Consider the following 21,394-nt stretch of genomic DNA (forward strand, 5'->3'; position numbering starts at 1 on the left):
TTTCAGGAGATTACAGTAGCAGGGATGTGGTATTCAGTAGTGTTTACTGAATTTAGATATCTGGGGCACTGGCCATGGCTAGACCTGCTTACCTTCAAAAATAGAACTATGTCATGTGCTTTCAGATGAAGAAACTTTTGATAACATTTCCTTTACTTTTCACAAATGTAAGACAGAATTAGACTGATTTGCAACGGGGTTCATTGATTTTGCATACCATGAACATTGAGCAAGAACTTCATTAGAATTATTTAGTGGGCGGTGGTCATTTGCACATCGTAAAATTGTTACATGAAAGGCACAGTGATAGCTACACATGTATTTCATCATGGTGTATACCTGATGGGAAACTGCGGCTAATTATGACATTCTATGACAAGTACACACCCCAAGAAACACAGTCAAAATAATATCTGAAGAAGTGTGCATGCACACGAAAGCTTATACCCAGAACAAACTTAATTGGTCTCTAAGGTGCTACTGGACAATTTTCTATTTATTTCAACTGTGTCAGACCAACATGGCTACTTACCTGACCCAAGAAACAGATTGCATTTTAAAGGGAAAAAAACTGATTTGAAACTCTTTATATGCAAATATTCTAACTTTGGAAAAGGCCTGGATGCTGAACCTGATCTCTCAAAATATTTGGGTGACATACTGAAACTTACTTTACATGTGCCCATGGGTTTCTGTACCAGGAGATATTTTGTTTCCTTTGAACACCTTCTTTTGAAATAAATATGTGGTTAATGGAACTCTATGCCTGACTTTTGATAGCCCGCACTTCAGGTGCAAAGCAGGGCTCATGAGGTGTCTGGCCTTATGAGATTTCTGAGGGCCAAATACAGGGTCTCCATTGGAGGGCTGCATTCAGCCTCCCAGGCCTGAGGTTCCTCACATCTCTAGTGTGGCTGGTAAAGAAACACATCTAAAGCTGGGTATTGGAAACTTGTTTGCATGGTTCTTTGTTAAGTAGAAATATATTATTTGTTGTTACTTACAGATTATTCTGCAGTATTTAAAATATTGGCACATCAAGTTATGTGATCTAACTTTGTCCCCACAGAATGTTTCAAGATGAGGAACTGGATGAGTCAGAAAAATTCTACTCTACTCAGCCTCGTTTTTTGCTGCTAATTTATGCTTTGTATAATACCCTTGTGGCTCGTTCAGAAATGGTGTGTTTTTTTGTAATCATTCTTAATCACATGATCTCTGCCTCCATGATTACCCTTGTGCTTCCTATTCTTATATTCCTTTGGGCCATGCTTTCTGTCCCGAGGCCTAGCAAACGTTTTTGGATGACAGCTATAGTCTACACTGAGGTGTGTTAATATTCTAATGATTATTTCTCATTTTTATGGAATGTTACCAAATTTTCAGTGATTAACATGAAGCTATTTTTCATCTTTCTCTTTTTTCTTTCTTTTTTGCACAGGTAACAATTGTTATAAAATATTTTTTCCAGTTTGGCTTCTTTCCTTGGAATAAGCAACTAGAACTAAACAAGGACAAGCCTTACCATCCTCCCAATATTATTGGTGTTGAGAAGAAAGAGGGTTATGTTCACTATGACCTCGTTCAACTACTTGCTTTGTTTTTTCATCGATCCATTTTAAAGGTATTTTGGAATTTTAAAATGTATTTTATTGTTTTTAACCTTAGATTTTTGTATAGAATGATGTGGCTGGCAGCATGCTGACTTTCCATCATATCTGAATTGCGGTTTCCAAATTATAAATATTAAGAGTCATGAAGACACTTATTAGACTAAATGAAATGTTTTCACTGCAAAATCAGATCTGAATATGATTAGTTAGCTGTCTTAATTTCTGATTTAAAGTTATAGCATGGATTGCTCATAAGCTTTTGTGAGCAAACAGCTCCACAGGAATATCTGTTTGTGCCCTTAAACCAACTTGAAAGAACCAAGACTTTAAAACTGATCTTTGTCAACCAGGGTTTGGCCCTAAAACTTGTTTACAATGCTGTTGCATGCCTTTTCAACCATAACTAGCTCCAAAAATCTTGATGAGGGCTGTGGTATTGAAGAATGCTTGAACTAAAGCTCCTCTCATTTTAGAAATTAAGTAATGAACCAGCACACAAAGTTAAAATGATGTATTTCAGTAGCTTTATTCTTTAAATATGGTGCACAAGAGGTTAGGTGACTTGAAGATAAGAATGTATTCCATTAGCATGTGTATTTTATAAAGAGAAGGAATCCCAACAATAGCCAATTTTAAAATATAATTTTAAATATAATTGCTTAACTTTATCTATTTTTTTAGTGTCATGGATTGTGGGATGAAGATGATGGAGGAGACAACTGCAGCAGTAAAGGCGACTCTGATGATGAGTCAGTTGAGTCGGACAGGAGAGGTTCTGCTGGCTCTTTGACATCAGTCAATTTGGCAGCATCTGTTGAATCCATACATGTTCATTTCCCAGAGCAGCAGACTGCCATCCGTAGGAAAAGTTCAAGTAGTGGCTCACAGCTTTCTCACAGATCCAGCTTTTCCTCACACCGTTCAAAAAGAGGTATGCATTTGGTCCACGACCAAGACTCTAAAACAGAATGTGGCATTACACGTTGTACTTGCTTAGTCATTGATTTCTTGCCAGTGGCAGGAAACACCTTCTACTCTGAAGCAGCCACAGGGGAGATGGGAGAAGGAGACAGGGCAAGGCAAGGCAAGGCAAGCAGAGAAGGCAAGTAAGGATACTTTAAATTAAAGGCTAGAACAAGTGAGAGAGGCTGAAGTGGGGGAAAAGCACACTGAGGCAAGAGACAAGCGGAGAGAGATGAGGAGGTTGGTCAGAAGGTGCAGGAGGAAAAATGGAAGGACTGCCAAGCTACACAAGTGGGAGGGGGAAATGGGGCAGCTGGAAGACTCACAGAGGAAAAGAGAACTCACAAATATTGGAGGGAAAGATGTATGAACTGGACCAAGGATAAGAAATAATGGGAGCTTAAGAAATACGTGACTGTTTGGATGGAGTGAACTGAACTATGGGAGCTAAGATGGAGATGTTACCCAACCTGATCACTTCTACAGGCAATGGGAAACTACCTTTCAGATAACTATCAATGGAACTTTTTAGATCCTGCTTGTTCTTGCCCACCATTGTTTCAGCATGCCACAGTCTTCAAAGTTAAGACATCACAAGGAACTGTGGTTTATTTAAAATCAGAATTTGATTTCCTCCTTACAGGTACAAAGGAGGAGATGGATTACATCTGAATCATGCCAAAACTCTGTGAATTGCTTTTCAGGGTAAACGGAGGTTTAAGATGGATGTATCACTTTGTAATTTCTCCCTCCAACTGTTTTCTCAGGAAGTACCAGCACACGGAACAGCAGTCAAAAAGGAAGCAGTGTGCTGAGCATAAAACAAAAATCAAGAAAAGAACTTCTCATGGACAAGCTGCGGGAACAACTTATCATAGCTAAGGCATTTACCATTAAAAAGTGAGCAATTAAAGTTTGTATCAGTTTAAATGAAATCAGGAATTGATTCTGCAATGCTTTGTGTAGGATTTTTAGAAGATTGCAATTCCATAAAAGGCTAATATCTGAAGGTTTAGTAACAAAGCACTATTCAGTCCTGAGGCTCCAAGTAACAGTTTTACCAGTGCACCGAATCTCTCTTTGTTTGTCTTCATATTCTCCCACATTGTGTCTTTGTCCTTTTTCACTTGTCGTAAATGTTCTAGAGCAGGAGAGGGGAACCTTTTTCAGCTTGAGGGCCACAGTCCCTTCTGAGCAACCTTCCAAGGACCACATGTCAGCAGTGGGAAAGATCAGAAACAATATTTGGCAGAGCAAAACAATGGGCTTTCTACACACACATACACATTGTTCTTCATCTGAACAATCAAACTGCGTTATAAAAGTTCAAGGACATATCCAAGTCAATCGAAAACACTCAATGAGGGTGTGAAGTACAATGGCTGTGGGGTGTGGCCTGGGGGAGAATACCAAGGACCGGTGAGAGGCCTGAGTCATTATCTGCATTCTCTACACCTAGGAATGGGCAAGAGCGCAATGCAAGCCAGACCTTCAGGCTCACTTGGTTTCCCCCTTCATATGGGACCAAAGGGCCATCATGGTCCCCACGTCTGACTTCATGCATTTTGTAGTTATCTCTAAGCAAATGTATAAGTTCTTGGGAGTAGTAAATTAAACTGCATAGTTCTTTACATAAAGTTATTTGTAAGACTGTATTTTCTGTTATTTCAGGACCCTTCAGGTATATGTGCCCATCAAACAGTTTTTCTACAATCTTATCCACCCAGATTACAGTGCTGTGACTGATGTTTATGTCCTGATGTTCCTTGCTGATACTGTCGACTTCATTATCATTGTGTTTGGATTCTGGGCTTTTGGGGTATGTTATAAAGAATTTGATGTATTTGGAATTTTTTTGTCATAAATGACTATCTCTTATGACAAATGCTCCCTGTACCTTATTGCTCCTGTTTTTCTTTGCAGAAACACTCTGCAGCAGCAGATATCACCTCTTCATTATCAGAGGACCAAGTGCCAAGTGCATTCTTAGTGATGGTGCTAATTCAGTTTGGAACCATGGTAGTAGATCGGGCACTGTATCTAAGAAAGACTGTCATGGGAAAAGTCATCTTCCAGGTCATACTTGTTTTTGGTATACACTTTTGGATGTTCTTTATCTTGCCTGGAGTAACAGAAAGGTACGTGTTTAGGTTTTTGTTTTGTTTTTCTAAAAAAATATTATGCTTTTAATTTAGCAGTGATTTAGTCTACTGCCTTAAAAATGTGATCAAAGTATGTGTGTCTATATTCATTTTCTCCCATCTATTTTATGTTGCAGGAAATTTAGCCAAAATATTGTTGCACAACTTTGGTATTTTGTGAAATGTGTTTATTTTGGCTTATCGGCATATCAGATACGTTGTGGCTACCCAACTCGTGTACTTGGCAATTTCCTCACAAAAAGTTACAATTATGTAAACCTCTTCTTATTTCAGGGGTGAGTATGGATATTTCTTTTCAGTCACACATTTATTTAGCTATAGTGACATTCATAAGCTGCCTTTACCCCCAAATAGGGTCTTCAGGAGTGGCATACAACTTTTAATATATATTTGAGTTATTCAGTATGATTTGATAATCATCAGTGCATCATCAGTGACCACAGAGCTGCTGCATGACAGGAAAATTTAAATCTCCTTTGCGCAGTCAAAGCAACTAGTCATGTTGGGTTAGAACCCATGAATGATCAGAAATGTAACTAATCTTTTAGAACTCCCAAAAGTTAACCAAAACAATTAAAAATCAGCACACAAATCACCTGAAATCTTAAATGCTACAACATACTTGATTTAATATTCTTCAGTTAAAACAGAACCTTCACCTGTGATTATTTCTCTTTGTCTAGATTCCGCTTGGTACCATTCTTAACTGAGCTGAGGGCAGTAATGGACTGGGTTTGGACAGATACCACATTAAGTCTCTCTAGCTGGATCTGTGTTGAAGATATTTATGCTCATATATTCATCCTAAAGTGCTGGCGAGAGTCTGAAAAAGTAAGATTTTTTTTAAAAAAACAACCATTTATTTTCATTAAATGTTTTATGAGGGCATAGATCATAGTGTAAGATCTTGAAGAAGCACAAGATAGAAAATTCATATCTGAAAATCATGCCTTTATGCAAAACTATGATAGTATTGCTCTGCACAGTTCTATTCACCACATCTCATGAGAGAGATTGTGTAGGTGGGAAAAATTCAGAAAAGGGTAATCAAAAATGATTACGGGACTGGAGCAACTCCCTTATGAAAAGTTATAATAAGAAACTAAATTTTGGGTTGGACTAGATGTTGGACTAGATGGGTTTGATCCAATAGGGATATTTTCTTTAAGAAAAATAAAATTATTTGCTTTTTTGTTTTATCATATCATCAAAGCATACTGTGTTACAGTCCTTTATTACACAGGATAATAAAGAAAAATAATATATGAATATCAATGATAACATAATTTATTTCTCCAATTTGTTTCACTGTTATAAACCTTAACCTTTACTCCCATTCTTCCCCTGGTTTCCTATCTGCTATCGTTTCAGTTGTGTTTTCTTACTATACTAAGTTGTTTTCATTACCTTACTTACACTATCTCACGTTGTAACCTCTACTGCTGAGTATTTTTTGTCAGCCTGTTACGATTATTTTCTTATTGCAATATCTTTCCATATAATCTATATACAATCTATTTGCCATGCTGACAAATTCTATATATTCTAATATTTTAAGGTGCCATTCTTCTCGTGATCGTACCAGTACGATCCAATAGGGATCTTATGTTCTTACATTGATGGTGTTTCAAGTAGTTTTGTGCTCATCTAATTTTCTTTCAGGTACCTTCACATATAAATAGACAATTGTGTCTGCAAATGTAAACCTTGAATTGTATACACATATTCCAGAGATGGTTTAAAAGCCTGACAAGAATTAAAACTGAAGGGTCCCAGAAAACGTTATTTCAGCTCTTCTTTTCAGAAGTCTTAAATTTAACAGTAGTTTAAAAAAACAACTAAGAATTTAGGACCAGGGCATAAAAAGTTATAACAGCTGAACCTGGTTCAAATGCAATGGTCCAAAAAGTTCCTTATTTACTTACCTGAAACAGGAACTCTTAACCAAAAGCAGAACTGTTCAACATAAATTCATGTGAACTGCAGGAAATAGCTTCTAAATGGACCACTGCAACATTTCAACTATGGGTGCACTCCAGATCCATTAAAAGCATTTGAAATGTTGCCACTGACTTCAGTAGGAATTAGTTTGCAACTCTAATTTATTATTTTTGGCATGCAATCAGTATTTTGCATGCATTGTTAGCTTTTTTGAGCCAGTATAGGCCAATACTGTAAATTCCTGTATGTCCAGTTTATTTCCTTTTCGCTGTTTTTTTTTTTTAAGATTACAGTAACCCCACCATCACCTTTTTATGAGTTATGGTGTCTAATTTAATAACTCCTCTTCCTCAACTGATAGACCCAAGGCCTTTTCTCACAACTGCTTCTGGGCTTGATGCCCAAAAAACAGCCTGTGTTGAATGTTAGCAGATATTGGTACATGCTGAACTAGAAATATACTACCATTGCCCTGTACTACCTTAGACTTTAGTATGCCACTGCAGACTCCAACATGTGGGTGGAATGCCAAAAGCTGAATTCACTGCATGGCAGAATATATTCAGGATGCACAAATGGTTGTTTCCTGTGGCTGCCATATGCTGAAGTGATTCTGAAAGTAAGAGCCAAAGCAATCACTGAAGGAAGAGCACAAAAAAACTGGCTAGAAATCTACCCAGATAGATTAAGACAAGGAACTGCAAAGGGCTTTTTACATCAAACTCATTGCTATCCTATGCAAAACAAGTTGTGGTTTATGATGCCTTATGCTATTATACTAGGTACTTGGTTTAAGATGTTTCCAGCTCACTGTCTACCCCCATCCTTGGATGATAATGGTTTTCGTAAGGGTGACCAACCTATCCTGCAAGCTGCAGCCTTCTAATAACATTTAAATGATTAACTATGGATGGCAAGACAGGGGCTTATGGCTCCTTGAAATATGAAGTATATATATGGCTAAAATAAGTATACACTAAATTTTGGGAGATGCTTGTAACATATAGCATATATATATATTTAAAAAATACTGAAATAAGGTTCTGAGTTTAGAAGATTGCTCATAAAATCCAAAAGTAAAATAATGTTTAAAAATTCTAGAAAAGCGCAATATAGTCTCCTAATGTTTTATATTGCTAATTACAGCGATATCCACAGCCAAGGGGCCAGAAGAAGAAGAAGGTTGTGAAATACGGAATGGGTGGCATGATTATCGTCTTGCTGATTTGCATCGTTTGGTTCCCTCTGCTCTTCATGTCTCTAATTAAATCTGTTGCAGGCGTCACAAATAAACCTCTTGATGTATCCATTACAATAACTTTAGGAGGTTATCAGGTACAAACAAGAAACTAAAATGTCATCTTTCCCTTCATCTGTTTCCTTTAAATACTAAACGTTCCTTATATAAATGTATGTCAGGAGTTGCCAGCCCAGTGCCCATGGCTGTGAAGGCCCTTACTGCTGCCCCTGGGTTTTTTCATTAAAAAAAACAAACACCCAAGTCTCTTAGCCCTCCTAGAAGGCAAGATATGTGATTTCTGTGAAATAAGAGTGAGTGTGGGATGCCCACCTTGTATATTTTTCCTGGCACTGAGGAATTCTCCCAGTTGCTGCAGTGTGTGTAAAATCAGTGTTCTGTGAGCTCCACAGTCTGGACCAGCCCCTAAGGACATAGCTGGTTCAGATAAGGTTGGCTGCCTCGATAAATGCCTTGAATTTTGATTCTTTTTTTAAAAAAAAAATCCTGATTCTGTTATTAAACTCTGTGTTCTTACTCTCCAGCCTATTTTTACTATGAGTGCTCAGCAGAGTCAACTAAAAAATATGACACCAGCGGAATATAGCAGTTTCCTAAAGAGTTTTCGCTCTAATACAGTAAGTAATTTTATTTCTTTTAAGTGCCTGCTGAACTTTTAAGGTATCAAGCGATTTAGAAGTGCTTTGAAACAAACGAATAAACACAGTGAAGGCTGTAGTTCACAGCAACTGTAGTTGTAGTTTTAAAGCGACAAGAACTGAGACATTCTTTATGAGCGTTCTGTGAGGTAGATTCTCCATGTCATATTTCCAACTGATTTTATGATTAATAGAATTTTCATACTTTGTAATGGCAAAATACTGGGTGGAAAGCACTGGCATTAACTGTAGAGTTATTTCCATCTGCCTGTAATACCAGAATCTTTGTCATGGCATAAAGCATGTCAAGCTTTAGGATGCTGCACTGACAAAAATGTGTTGCAGTTGTTTGCTCTTCCTGGGTGAAGTTTGCTGATTCAGCACTTCCCCTTGCATTCAGCTATTGCCCTAGTCATAGTACATAATATTTTCTCCAAACTGCCTCTCCCTCCATCTTTTTGTGGGCTACTGAAGAATGATACCAGCAACAAGTACCAAAAAGAATTTGAAGGCAAAGGGATAAAAGCTTCATCTTCCTCCTTTTCTTTTTTAGGCTGCTCTACAGTTTCTAGAAAACTATGGTAATGAAGATATAACAGTTGCACAGCTAGAAGGCAATTCAAATTCCTTATGGACTATCAGCCCTCCCAGCAGGAAAAAAATGATTGATGAGCTCAATGCAGAGAATGCTGAATTTTCTGTAGTTATTTCATGGAGTATTCAAAGGTATGGCTTCCTTGCTAAAATATAGTGTTATTGTTGTTTGTCTAGTGACTGACACAATCCCTACATATCATCGTTTAGGGATCCCTTTGTCTAAGGTTCCCTGGCACTAGGAGCCAGCTAAAAGCGCCCCTGCCAAATCCATGAGCTCCCTGCAGAACACATACATTCTGGTACAATTGTGGTAAATCCGGATCACTTGTTTGTCATCTCATAGAAAATGAAAAGAAGCAAGGACAAACGCCTCCCATCATGACATTCTAGGTGCAGCAAAATTATTAGCATCAAATAAAAGACAGTTGGGTTTTCTGATAGTACTTGGATGTAGATGTTGCTTCAACGGGGGCAGGGCAATTATTTTTGAACCATTGCAGTTACGGGTCCAGTGTACATGAAGGAGCATCTCTACCCTCATTGTCCAGCCCGGACACTGAGGTCCAGTGCCAAGGGCCTTCTGGCGGTTCCCTCACTATGAGAAGTGAGGTTACAGGGAACCAGGCAGAGGGCCTTCTTGGTAGTGGCGCCTGCGCTGTGGAATGCCCTCCCATCAGATGTCAAGGCAATAAGCAACTACCTTACTTTTAAAAGACATCTAAAGGCAGCCCTGTTTAGGAAAGTTTTTAATGTTTAATGCTGTATTGTGTTTTTTTCGGTTGGGAGCTGCCCAGACTGGCTGGGGAAACCCAGCCAGATCGGCGGAGTATAAATAATAAATTATTATTATTATATTATTATTATAGGATTGAGTTGCCAATGGTCATGGAGCGGTAATTTGCCCAAAAGCAAATCTAATGCGGATTCACCCAATCTGAACTATCCTGACCAATGTACGGATTGGATTTGTTTCTGCTCTTGAATCTGCACATTGCTAGATCCTCCATTCATACCTCATACAGATCTCACGTGTTAAGACTGCCTCTGTGTCTACCTTGTTTTTTAAAAGGAGGTGCAGATGCCTTGTGGCTATTTGGCCAGCAATTCCTGCAATTCCCTACAATGAAAAGAAAGAAAGTTCCCTAGGAGTAATGAATCCTGCCCTCCATATTCCTGTCTGTTGCAGAACTGGGGGTCTGCCAGAATTGGGTCTTGGCCTTCATTCCTAGTTCTCAAAGAAATATAACATAGTCTATCACCCAGGGAGAATGGCATTTTGAATACAGCAAAGTCAGAGCAATTGTACATTCATGAACTGTTGCACCGCCTTACTCTTGTTCATACATTTTCTTAAAGAAACCTCTCCCTTGGAGCAAAAGCAGAAATAGCATCTGATAAACAGAGTCACAACCTACGAAAGCAAGCAAGAAAACTTATTGCTAAAATGATGGACAACCAAATGCAACCTGCACCTGTGTAAGTCATTTTCTATGCTTATTAATATGTTGATTTTTCTTATAAGCAGAGCTACAAATTACTGACTTGGGCAAAGAAAATTGCAATATTGCAACTCCTGTAAAAATGTGTTGAAACTGTTGCCTTATTTCCAAAGTGGCATTTTGTAGTTATTTCAATTTTCAGTAAGATCACCTCATTTAACTTTATTTATCCTTCTGCACTTTCTTATAATGAAGTGGGGAGGAGTCCTATCTACCATCTGCTGTGTGCATGCACATGCGCTACCAAACGAAGATGTTGATGTTGTCAGCTTTGGCAATTAGCTATTGGAGAAAGGCTGAATTATTGCAGGCCAGAGGCACCTGATGAGGTGCTGAAGGGGAGAGAGGCAAAAGTAGGAAGGGAGATGCTGAGAAATGCATACAATAAGATGCAACCTGAAGCTCTCATGTGGTCCTCATTCTACCCTAAGTGGAGAATATTTAGTGGAGGCAGGGCTAGCTACTGACAGAAAAATACTGTAAATTCCATTAAAACAAAGCTTTCCAAACTGTGTTGCGACACACTAGTGTGTTGGTGTGTCATGTGAACACTTCTCCTGGGGCTGGAAAGGGGTTAGTTTAACCTTCAGTTTGCTAGTAAAACTGAATTACTGTGTTGTGAAATAATGCATGTCTACAAACACCAACTTGAAAAGTTTGGAGAGCTCTGCATTAGAATCCAGTGCCATGAAGAATAATTCCCAGGTTTGACTGTGGTCTCGTTGTTTAGGACTTTCATGTTGTAAAAATTATATCCAAGGCAAATTTCAAATGACCATGTATTGGTATTTCCCTCAATTTATTTTTCTTTTGCAGAATACTGCATGAAGTGTATCCACGCTATATCAAGGCACCTAGTGATTCTGTTGCAAAACCCATAAAGCAGCTCTTGACAGGTATGGAGTGATCCACTGCTCATTTCTAACAGGAATATTATTTCATAATGCACCCTGATTCAGACACTTTATTGTCTAGATTGCATGACTGCCTGTATAGGGTGGAGCTGAAGCAAAATTCCTCAGATAACAGCTGAAATTAAGATAATTTGCACATGAGATACTGACAAAATGGTTTGTTTGGTTTTTGTAGATGGAAAAAATGAAGACATCACTGTTTCACTGTCCAGGCATAATGAAACTGAGTGGTGGGTTCTAAACCAGACTAAAAAAACTCTAGGAGCAGGAAACACAAGTCTGGAACTTATTGTGTTCAGTGACAAAGTTAGTCCTCCTAGCCTGGGATTCTTGGCAGGCTATGGGTAAGCAACCATCTTCTACAAATATCATGTGAGGGGTTTTGCAGAGAAGCAGTTTAAAGAAGCCACCTTTGCACCTGGTGACCTCTAACTCCTGGGAGGAAGAGGTGGCTTGGGCTGCCCTTGCCTCGCGAGGAGCTCTCCCCCTCCTCCTGCCGGAAGATGGGCTCTAGGGTGGGTCTTCTGAGGGTGGTGCTTTCCGGCACTTTTTGGTGTAGAAAAAAAAGCACTGGGTATCAATATATCTGCCAGAATGAGGGGCAGACCATGCTGATGGCTTCACTTGGCGATATTGTGGGTGAAACTGCCACTGAGTCCCTCTGCCTCCAGCACGCCAAGGGACAAAACAAGCTGCAGCTGAGTGAAACTGCAGTACAGCTTGTTTCTCCCTCCACTTCTTTAAGCTGCCTGGCTGAGGAGCGTGCGGCTGTCCTTGCCTCAGCCAAGCAGTATTATGGAGCCCCTGAGCCAGCAGCAGGGTGGGGGCTCTGTTAAAGTGCTCCCACTCACCAGCTGAGGGAGCCCTGATCCTTCTCCTGCTTGTATGCTGGGGAGCAGGAGGCTTCACACTGCCCAGATGAAGTCTAACATTGCCTCTGGCTTGCGCAAGCTGGAGATGGGGGGTGGGTCCTCTGTTAGACTTCTCCCAGCAGAGTCAGGCCATCTCTTTTCCTTGGAGAAAGAGGCAGCCTCTCCTTGCGCTTGTGTGCCTTTGCCTGGGAGGGTGGGCTGCATCTTTCCTCCCGGGGTGAACAAGGAAAGTGGCACTGCACCCACACAGGCAAAGGCAGCTACCGCCACCCGGTCCACCTTCAGGGAGTGGGGGGCAAGCAGGCTGCCTCTTTCTCGCCCACTGCCTGCGCTGGCAAAGGTAGAGAAAGCACTGCAAATGGAGCCTGTCCAGTTCAGTCGGCAGTGCCACTTTCATCTTTGGACAGTGAGGGGAGGGCGAGCGGCCTCTTTCCTGGGAGAAAGAAGCAGCTCGCCCGCCTCAACGCAGCAAAGACAACTCCCTCAGGTGTAATGGAGCCCCCACCTCGCCTCTGGCTTGTGTGAACTGGTGGCACCTTTAAACTTCTCCATTCAGGGGCACGCAGCTGCCTGTCCCTCAATGGAGACAGTGGGGCTTGCTCAGCTGGAGGGTGGGAGCTTTTTTGCCTCCCAGCTGAGCAGCAGGCACCTTGGCCCTGGCCTGCGAGGCACTGGGGTAAAAGCACCTCAGCTCCTGCAGTGAGAGCTGAGGCAGTTTCACCCCATGCCTTGCCAGCTGGGGCCAAAACAACTTGTTTCAACATCACGGTGTATCGCCAAACTGCAATGTTTGGATGGTGATACATCGTGATGTTGAAATCCTAATATTGACCAGCCCTACTCCTAATCATTCACCTTGCTAAGCCTTCATTTGATGAAACCATGTTGATACAGGCAGGCTACCACAATCCTAGATTTTAATGACTTTGTAAACATCTGGCATAAGTCTTCTATCCTTACGTTTACAGAAACTACATTCAAGCATCTGTCATAGTACTTGCATATTCTTCCCCTGTTACTTGTGCCTCTGTCTTTCCATCTCTTTCCTAAGTCTTTCTTTATGTTGTATACTTCCCTCAGGACAGGGACATTTATTTTTGGTGAGGTAGGAAAGAAAAGTAATTTGGATGAATTAATCTATTAAAATGAAAGCGGATTATAAATTGGCTGTATTTTTATGTTTTACTTTCTTCTCAGTATCCACATTTCATAATTCTGTGATTACATTTTAAATCTTTTCACATTTTAAAATATTATTACCTTTCCCCCCCTTGTTTTGCAGCATCATGGGATTATATGCTTCGGTCGTCCTGGTAATAGGAAAATTTGTCCGTGAGTTCTTCAGTGGGATTTCCCACTCCATAATGTTTGAAGAGCTTCCCAATGTAGATCGCATCCTCAAATTGTGCACCGACATCTTCTTAGTGCGGGAGACTGGTGAACTGGAATTGGAAGAAGATTTATATGCCAAATTAATATTCCTGTACCGCTCCCCAGAGACTATGATCAAATGGACTAGAGAAAAAACAAATTGATCTTTTCGGGATTTGCATTGTAATTCAAGATGACTTCAACTGGTTGTCGTTTTTTTAAAAAACAAAACAAAGCACAACATTCTCTTAAGAGGGAAGCCTTTTATAATTAGGTAGCAATGAATTTTCTGTTTGTGGAGTCCATTTGGCTCCCTAGAAATATATGCTGCCTTTCAAATCAAAGATGAAGAAAGCTAGCCTTTGTTTTCAAATACAACTCCTCTAACATCAGAGAAATCTGCTTTTCATTTTAGTGAACAAAATATTCTGCATCCATGTCTGACTTGGGCTTCAGCTCTCATTCTCAAGGGAAAAAGAAGGATATCACAGCTGAATTAATCAGATCCTCACTTATTCTGGAGTGGTGTGCAATATGCTGTTTTGCATCACTTTCAAGGGGCAGCAGTGATCTGAGGAGTTGTTCTAGAAAATCCAAGACAATGGATTACAGAGGGTGCTGAAGGCAACTTTGTTATGTGCATTTCTAGAAAACCAGATCTGCAGATGTACTTCTGGAAGGAAAAAAACTTCACTGACATTATCTTTAACTGCCTTATTTTATTTGAACAATTAACAGGAGGCATTGAAAACATCAGTGACTTTACTCAGGAAAATAAAAACTGTCAAAAGTTTAACTAGCGAATAATGATTATGGTGAAGCGTTGTAATATTTTGCTGGGCCAATTGCTCCCAAGTAGCCAGGTATTTTTTTAAATAAGCCAGTTGAACTTTATGATGCCTTTGGCTTGTTCAAATATAGTATGTTTGGCAAAACAAATTATCGTTTGTTTTAATATCTGAACTCAAGCCTCTCCAAAAACAATGGTTGGCTGGGAGCTGACGAACTCGCACCTGAAGCCACAGTTTAGAGCTGGTTTACAAACCACAGTGCGCGCCGACTGTGGTTTGCTGTTATGTCTGAATTCACAGACCATTGACAAACCACAGTTAGGGCCATTGCTCTGCTTTAAGAGGCTGCTGCACCATGGAAATTAGATTGAATTTAAGAAGCTTGAGTCTTGGCCAGCTGGGAAAGGACAAGAAGCTTTAAACTGTTGTATTACTGTTGTACATTGGAAAGGTCAAAACCATGGTGTGATTTTTTTTAAACGGTGAATACCATTAATCATGGTTTTGCATTTCATTTGAACCCAGCCTTTGATTTCTTGGAAACATTTAAAGACAAAATAGGGGAAAGCATGTTGTAGGAAGCAAAAGAAAAAGATCACCCTATACGGACATTTAAATGTAAACCATCTGACTTCTACCTAGTATTTCCTTCCAGTGTTTCAGGTATACAGAAATGTTAACATATGCAAATTCTCGTTTTTATGTCCAGGATGTGTTTTTAAAGTTCCTAATTATGATAAAATATATATATAATGAGCTTGAAAAAAAAGGGGCTTTTCTTAAATTATTGCTATTGGTGAACACCGGCTATTTAGCAGAGGACAGTGTAGCATGAACATTTAAGTGTTGCAATGTAATTTGCATTACATGGTTTAGAAAATGCAATTTCTCAGCAACAGAAAAATCACTGAATGGATAAGGTATGTTAAGGGGTTTTACTGTGCAGTTTTCACTCCATACTGACAAATAAAGCACATGCTGCAAAGTCATTTCAGAAGTATTTTTTCATATGCTTGTTTACATTGAATGATTTTTTTTTATAAACTGAAAGTGTCTACGTAGTGAGATTGTCAGTAATCATTGAACTATCATAACTATTTATTGTATTTGATAATGTTACAAGTCACTAGAAGGTAGATGGGAACTGAACAGGAAACTGTAAAATTACTTGCACATTTTAGTCTAGGTTTTATGTTAGGTAGAAGAAAATTGTGACATGACATGCCCACACAGTTGATCTGTTTCCATCAAAACATTGCTGGTATATTTCAATACTGTGAAAATTAGCATATTGACACTAGGAAGTGCACACCAAAATAAACCACTTTGGGATATTGCACCAATAAAACGCATGGTGACTCGACACATATTCAAATCTTATTATAATTTCCTAACAAAGCATAGTTAGTCTAGCTCTCCTTGTAAAAAAACCATTGACGGAAGCGACATAAACAACGTCCTTTAAAGACTTAAATGAAGTGTTTACAAATACCGTATGTCCAGACCCTAAACTTACACAAGATGAAAACTTGCATACATTAGACTTCACTTAGAAATCAGATGTTTCAGGGCCCTTTGTTCCCATTTTTTACACATTTTCCTCCCTTTACCTATGTAGCTAAATGCGCCTACTTCTTAAGGAGAACTCTTCATGTATCTGACAACGGCTACAGTCCACAAAAGCTTGTGCCAGAAAGCTAACAAAAATATCATTTTCCTCTGCGACTGTTTTACTGCAAGAGATTTAACATGGCTCCCCTATGGAATTTGAATCAAATTTGTAAGACAGATCCAATAGAGAAGCTGACTGGTATAGAATGGCCCTGCTAGATTTAGACAAAAGTCAGGCACCCCGTTTCCCCATTGCAGCCTACCTCACGTTTCCATGAATCTCGCAAGTAGGCCATGGAGGGAAGAGTTTGTCCCTGTTGTTTTCCCATCAGCAGCTAGTATCCAGGAACACCTTGCTTCAGAATTGGGCAGTTGCGTTTAGCTATCAAGAATTTGTCTAAATACTCCATTTTAAAGTTATCCAGAATCAGTGGCCATCACCTCATATTGGGGCTGCAAATTCTATGAGCTAATTATGTGTTATGTATGGCTATCCTATTTCCATTCAATTTCATTGAACGGCTTCATGTTCTAGTACTAGGAAAGAGACGAAAACTTCTCTGTCCACTTTCTGCACACTATGCATGATTTTATAAGCCTCTCAAAACTTTCCCACTTTAGACATCTTTTTTTCTAAAGTATAATGTCCCAGAAGGTGCTGCAGTTCCTGCTGACTTTGTAATTGTTAATATGTCTCTGCCTTCTTGACCTCTGCTAGTTATTTATTACTCCTCCATTCTCAAGCCATACTTGTCACTTTGGGCCAGTAATCATCATTTTAAAGGAAATGCTTCCCACTGAAATTGTAACAATACGTGAGGATTTGTGCAGTCCTCAAATGCTATCTGCTAGGAAATAAAAGTCCTTTGTACATGTCCTGTGTCCTCAAGGTGCTGTGTACTTCAGTACAGGACTGGACATAGGAAACAGCAGATTATTTGAATCTTCCAAAACTCTACTGCCTTTTTCTGATCAAAGCTATATAGGGCTCTAAGTAGCATGGTTGAGCTCTACACAACCACCAAAGCAGATTAAAGTCTTAAATCACATTTAAATCCTTACTGAATGAAAACTGTGTGTCTGATTATCTCTCCTGTACATGCATGTTATTTATAAAGCATAACTTTTTCAAAGAAATAATTATATGTATCTTCTCGTTTTTTTAGAACAACGTTGTGATACATTACACCTAGGGATCGGCCTTGATTTGTACCAGGACCATGTCCTGGAACATGTGAAGTAATAAAGTACCTCCAACTTTGTGCAGAGTGCTTTTCTCTTGCCACTGAGTAACCAACTGCAGTCTTTCCCATCACATTAGGATTAAAACTTTAATGACCAGGCAAATGGCATGGCATCCAAGTATGCCTGAGCCCTGGTGACTATTTCTTGAAGATAAGCACTATCCAATAATGGAAGTGTTTTTTCTGTTAGAGCAAGAACTTCTAGAAAGATGGCTCCAAGAATGGCTTAAGCTCATTTCCATGGTAAGGTTAAACACCATGAATGTCTGTGGGGATCATTGCAAGTCAGTCAGCAAAAGTGATGAAGTGTGCTTTCTATCTGATACTACGAACCTTGGGGTGGAAGTATAGCTATCTATCTAATGTACCTCTAGGCCCCAGCCTCTCATTTAAACAAAAATCATGTACAATGGAATCCCTACTTACACAGGGTGAGCACAAGTGGGGATTCCCCTGTTCCACCCCCTTTTGGTGATGAAAAAGGTCCACACAAATGGCACACATGCAAGTGAGGTGGTGCCTATACTTGAGCTGTGTAGGCACACTCAATAAGGCTAATTGGAAAAGAGAATGTTGCACAGAATAGATTTTTAAGAAAGCAGGAATGCCATGGTGTCTCAGCTCTGGTGGTTATTGATCCATCCCACTTTCAACATCTTTCCTTGCAGCTAAAACTGTAAATACATGTAAAAAGCTATGAATGCACTATGTCAAGCTATGGTTTAGTGTTTGATTTTGTTGCCTGAAATGCAGTGTGAAAAAAACAGTGGCAATGTGACTAGCAAAAAAAATGTTAAAATACTAATACTCTTTGTATAATGTAATTATAATATGAAAAGGCCTTTTTCTTGATTAAAGTTTCTTTTAACAATAATACTTCTCTGTTGCCATTTTTCAATCACTGATGTCATCAGCGCAGCAACCAAAATTTATGAGCACCAAAATTAGTTTTTTCCATGATCTCACCACTATGTCCAGAGCGAAAGGGACAGTGTCATTATGCTGGGCTTGAGTTCGAACATAGGTGTGTTAAGTGAGGTCCTTCCCTCCTCAGAAGCTCAGAAAAGGGATAGGAACTTATACCCAATGCACTAAGGGCACTTATAGATGGCTGATAGTTTTGGGTGGGATTCAATCAGATATTTAGCAGATTTGGGACATGCAATTAAAGTTGATTTAGAGGTCTTGTGCAACAAATGCGCTTCCCCAAAAGATTGTACTTTTTATCTATTTCATTAAATTTATATATTGCTTAACTGTAGTAAAAAAAACCAACAACCTCCTAGTGGTTTATTTTTTGTGGTAAGTGAAGTATGTCATCATCATCATCATAATTTATTATTTATACCTCACCCATCTGGCTGGGTTTCCCCAACCACTCTGGGCGGCTTTCACTGAATATTAAAAACAGTACTGCATCAGACATTAAAAACTTCCCTAAACAGTTGTCTTTTTAAAGTAAAATAGTTGTTTATTGCCTTGACATCTGCTGGGAGGGCGTTCCACAGGGTGGGCGCCACTACCGAGAAGGCCCTATGCCTGGTTCCCTGTAACCTCACTTCTCACAGCAAGGAAACCGTCAGAAGGCCCTCGGCGCTGGACCTCAGTGTCAGGGGTGGAGACGCTCCTTCAGGTATACAGGACCGAAGCCGTTTAGGTCTTTAAAGGTCAGCACCAACACTTTAAATTGTGCTCGGAAACGTACTGGGAGCCAATGAAGATCTTTCAGGACCGGTGTTATATGGTCTTGGCGGCTACTCCCAGGCACCAGTCTAGCTACCGCATTCTGGATTAATTGCAGTTTCCGAGTCACCTTCAAAGGTAGCCCCACGCAGAGTGCATTGCAGTAGTCCAAGCGGGAGCTAACTAAAGCATGCACCACTCTGGCAAGACAGACTGCAGGCAGGTAGGGTCTCAGCTTGTGTTCCAGATGGAGCTGGTAAACAGCTGCCCTGGCCAAAGAATTAACCTGTGTCTCCATGGACAGCTGAGAGTCCAAAATGACTCCCAGGCTGCACACTTGGTCTTTCAGGGGCACAGTTACCCCATTCAGGATAACGCTTCATTTGTTGCCTTCTTCCTTTTCAGCCAGGGAGTCCCTGTCTCTCCACCTTCATTCACCTTGTCCTTGCTCTCTCCAGAGATTTTCCAAGCTCACAGCAGTTTTGCAACTACAGAACATATAGGCAAGCGGAGGCAGGGATCAAGTGAGGGAATGGGTGACCAAGGAAGAAGTAGGAGGTGGCAAGGTGGAAGAGGAAGCTATTGCCCCACTACTGCTTTCCACATTGGCAGTGGCAGGGCGGCAGCTTGCTGCTCTCTAGGCAGCTTTGAATAGGTTTGGTGCTCTCATACATAGTATATGAAAGCAGCATGCCTATTCACCTATTCTGCATTTTTTTAAAAAATCAGTGAACAAAGAATGACAATTCAAAAGTGGCTAGCAGATCAATCAAAACCAAGGCTACTCAGAAGTAAGTTCCACTGAGTTCAATGGGGCTTACTCCAAGGTTAGTGGGTATATGGTTGCAGAATAGAAATGGTTAGGAATGTGCTGTCGGTGACTTAAGTAGCTCGCGTGGAAGCACCTGCAGTCACTGCTGCTTGGTTATCAACAAATGCAGACCTTTCATTTTTTTTTTTAATTTATCCCACAATACATGTGGAAGCCTAAATTATACTTGCTGGAGTGGGGAAGATGTTCCAAAAAGATGCCCTAGTAGCAGTTTACTGTGCTGCATCTGTGGAAATTTCAGGAAGTGAAAGCCAAACCTATCAGCAGAAAAAGTTAGACATACCTCGCTTAAACCAAACCTAGGGAGTTATCTGTTGGCCTAATGGACTGAAAAGAATGATGACATTGCTGTGCACAATTGTGGGACACAAACAAGACCTGCTTCATTGGCTTTCAGACTATTAAGAATATGCTCTTTGGGGTAAAAGTGATCACGGTAAGATATTCAAGGCAGCAGGCAATCAATGCAGCAAAAGTCAGTCATTCACAGGTTATGGGTGTCTTAGAAGTGAATTGAATACCACATGCATTGTATGTTAATATGGCCAGTATGCCCACTGGTGATGGTTGCGAGAACTGTAGACTATGGGAGTACTATTCAGCACATTCCTCAGATCGGAGAAGCCCAGATTTCTTTTCATAAAGAAAAGTACATATTTCTGGAATGTTGGGCTTTTGATTTCCTTTTATCAGAAACTAAAATGTGAGGCATGTTGGCAGCAAAAGGGCTATGTCAACGCCCCATCCCAGTCAGCCAAATGATTGTTGAATTTCTGGCTCCCTGAGGTATGAGTGCTGCTTTCTGCACTGTGCAGCGTTAGTGTATAGCTAAAGGGAGAGGGGAAAGTTATCTACCACCTCACTTGCAGAATTAGATAATGAAGGAATGCTTCTGAGAGGTCATCTGAAAACTACCCATAGAACTTTGCCTGGCTCCATCTTTATGGTCTTCTTGGTGCCAGATGAAGACCTTTTTATTCACCCTTTAAATAACTCATGTTGCAACTCCAGTAATATAGAATTGTAGAGTTGGAAGGGACCCTGAGGATCATCTAGTCCAACCCCCTGGAATGCAGGAATGTGCAGCTGTCTCATGAGAATCAAACCTGCAACCTTGGCATTATCAGCACCATGCTCTAACCAACTGAGCTCTAGCTGGTGGCCACCACTTTTGGCAGGGGTAGGGGGGTTTGGCAAGCAAAGCAAGCAGAGATAGCAGCCCTAGTTTATCCATAAAAAGCTAGCCACTGATTACAGAATTGGCTCACATGAACTAGGATCCCCCATCAGTTGCCTAATTCACCCACAGGACTTTGCTGCAATGAAATATAAGAAATGTTATTATTCTTCATTGCATTTCTTCATCAAGGTCTCTTGAGCCAACGCCTACACTCAAAGCACGCAA

General features: G+C 40.1%; 1 protein-coding gene and 1 long non-coding RNA gene across 6 annotated transcripts in view; one reads left to right on the forward strand and one right to left on the reverse strand.

Annotated features, from left to right (window-relative positions):
* Positions 1-18,348, forward strand: part of PIEZO2 (piezo type mechanosensitive ion channel component 2) — a 213,865-nt gene extending 195,517 nt beyond the window's left edge. For all 5 annotated transcript variants that reach the window (XM_083622436.1, XM_083622440.1, XM_083622438.1 and 2 more), the window contains 15 exons: positions 1,070-1,328; positions 1,442-1,624; positions 2,295-2,544; positions 3,344-3,476; positions 4,248-4,395; positions 4,500-4,714; positions 4,855-5,013; positions 5,422-5,569; positions 7,826-8,014; positions 8,462-8,554; positions 9,129-9,301; positions 10,529-10,648; positions 11,488-11,567; positions 11,761-11,929; positions 13,740-18,348. In XM_083622436.1, the coding sequence (XP_083478562.1) occupies positions 1,070-1,328; positions 1,442-1,624; positions 2,295-2,544; positions 3,344-3,476; positions 4,248-4,395; positions 4,500-4,714; positions 4,855-5,013; positions 5,422-5,569; positions 7,826-8,014; positions 8,462-8,554; positions 9,129-9,301; positions 10,529-10,648; positions 11,488-11,567; positions 11,761-11,929; positions 13,740-13,992 (2,572 nt within the window). In that variant the 3' untranslated portion in view covers positions 13,993-18,348. The remainder of the gene's footprint in view (positions 1-1,069; positions 1,329-1,441; positions 1,625-2,294; positions 2,545-3,343; positions 3,477-4,247; positions 4,396-4,499; positions 4,715-4,854; positions 5,014-5,421; positions 5,570-7,825; positions 8,015-8,461; positions 8,555-9,128; positions 9,302-10,528; positions 10,649-11,487; positions 11,568-11,760; positions 11,930-13,739) is intronic.
* The window catches only part of LOC310766459, a 40,765-nt gene that overhangs the window by 11,217 nt on the left and 8,154 nt on the right, over positions 1-21,394 (reverse strand). The window contains exon 2 of the long non-coding RNA XR_014550162.1: positions 13,718-13,899. This is a non-coding gene — a long non-coding RNA (uncharacterized lncRNA). The remainder of the gene's footprint in view (positions 1-13,717; positions 13,900-21,394) is intronic.

This window comes from Podarcis filfolensis (assembly GCF_964270895.1).
Source record: "Podarcis filfolensis genome assembly, chromosome: 7".
Lineage (NCBI taxonomy): Eukaryota > Metazoa > Chordata > Lepidosauria > Squamata > Lacertidae > Podarcis > Podarcis filfolensis.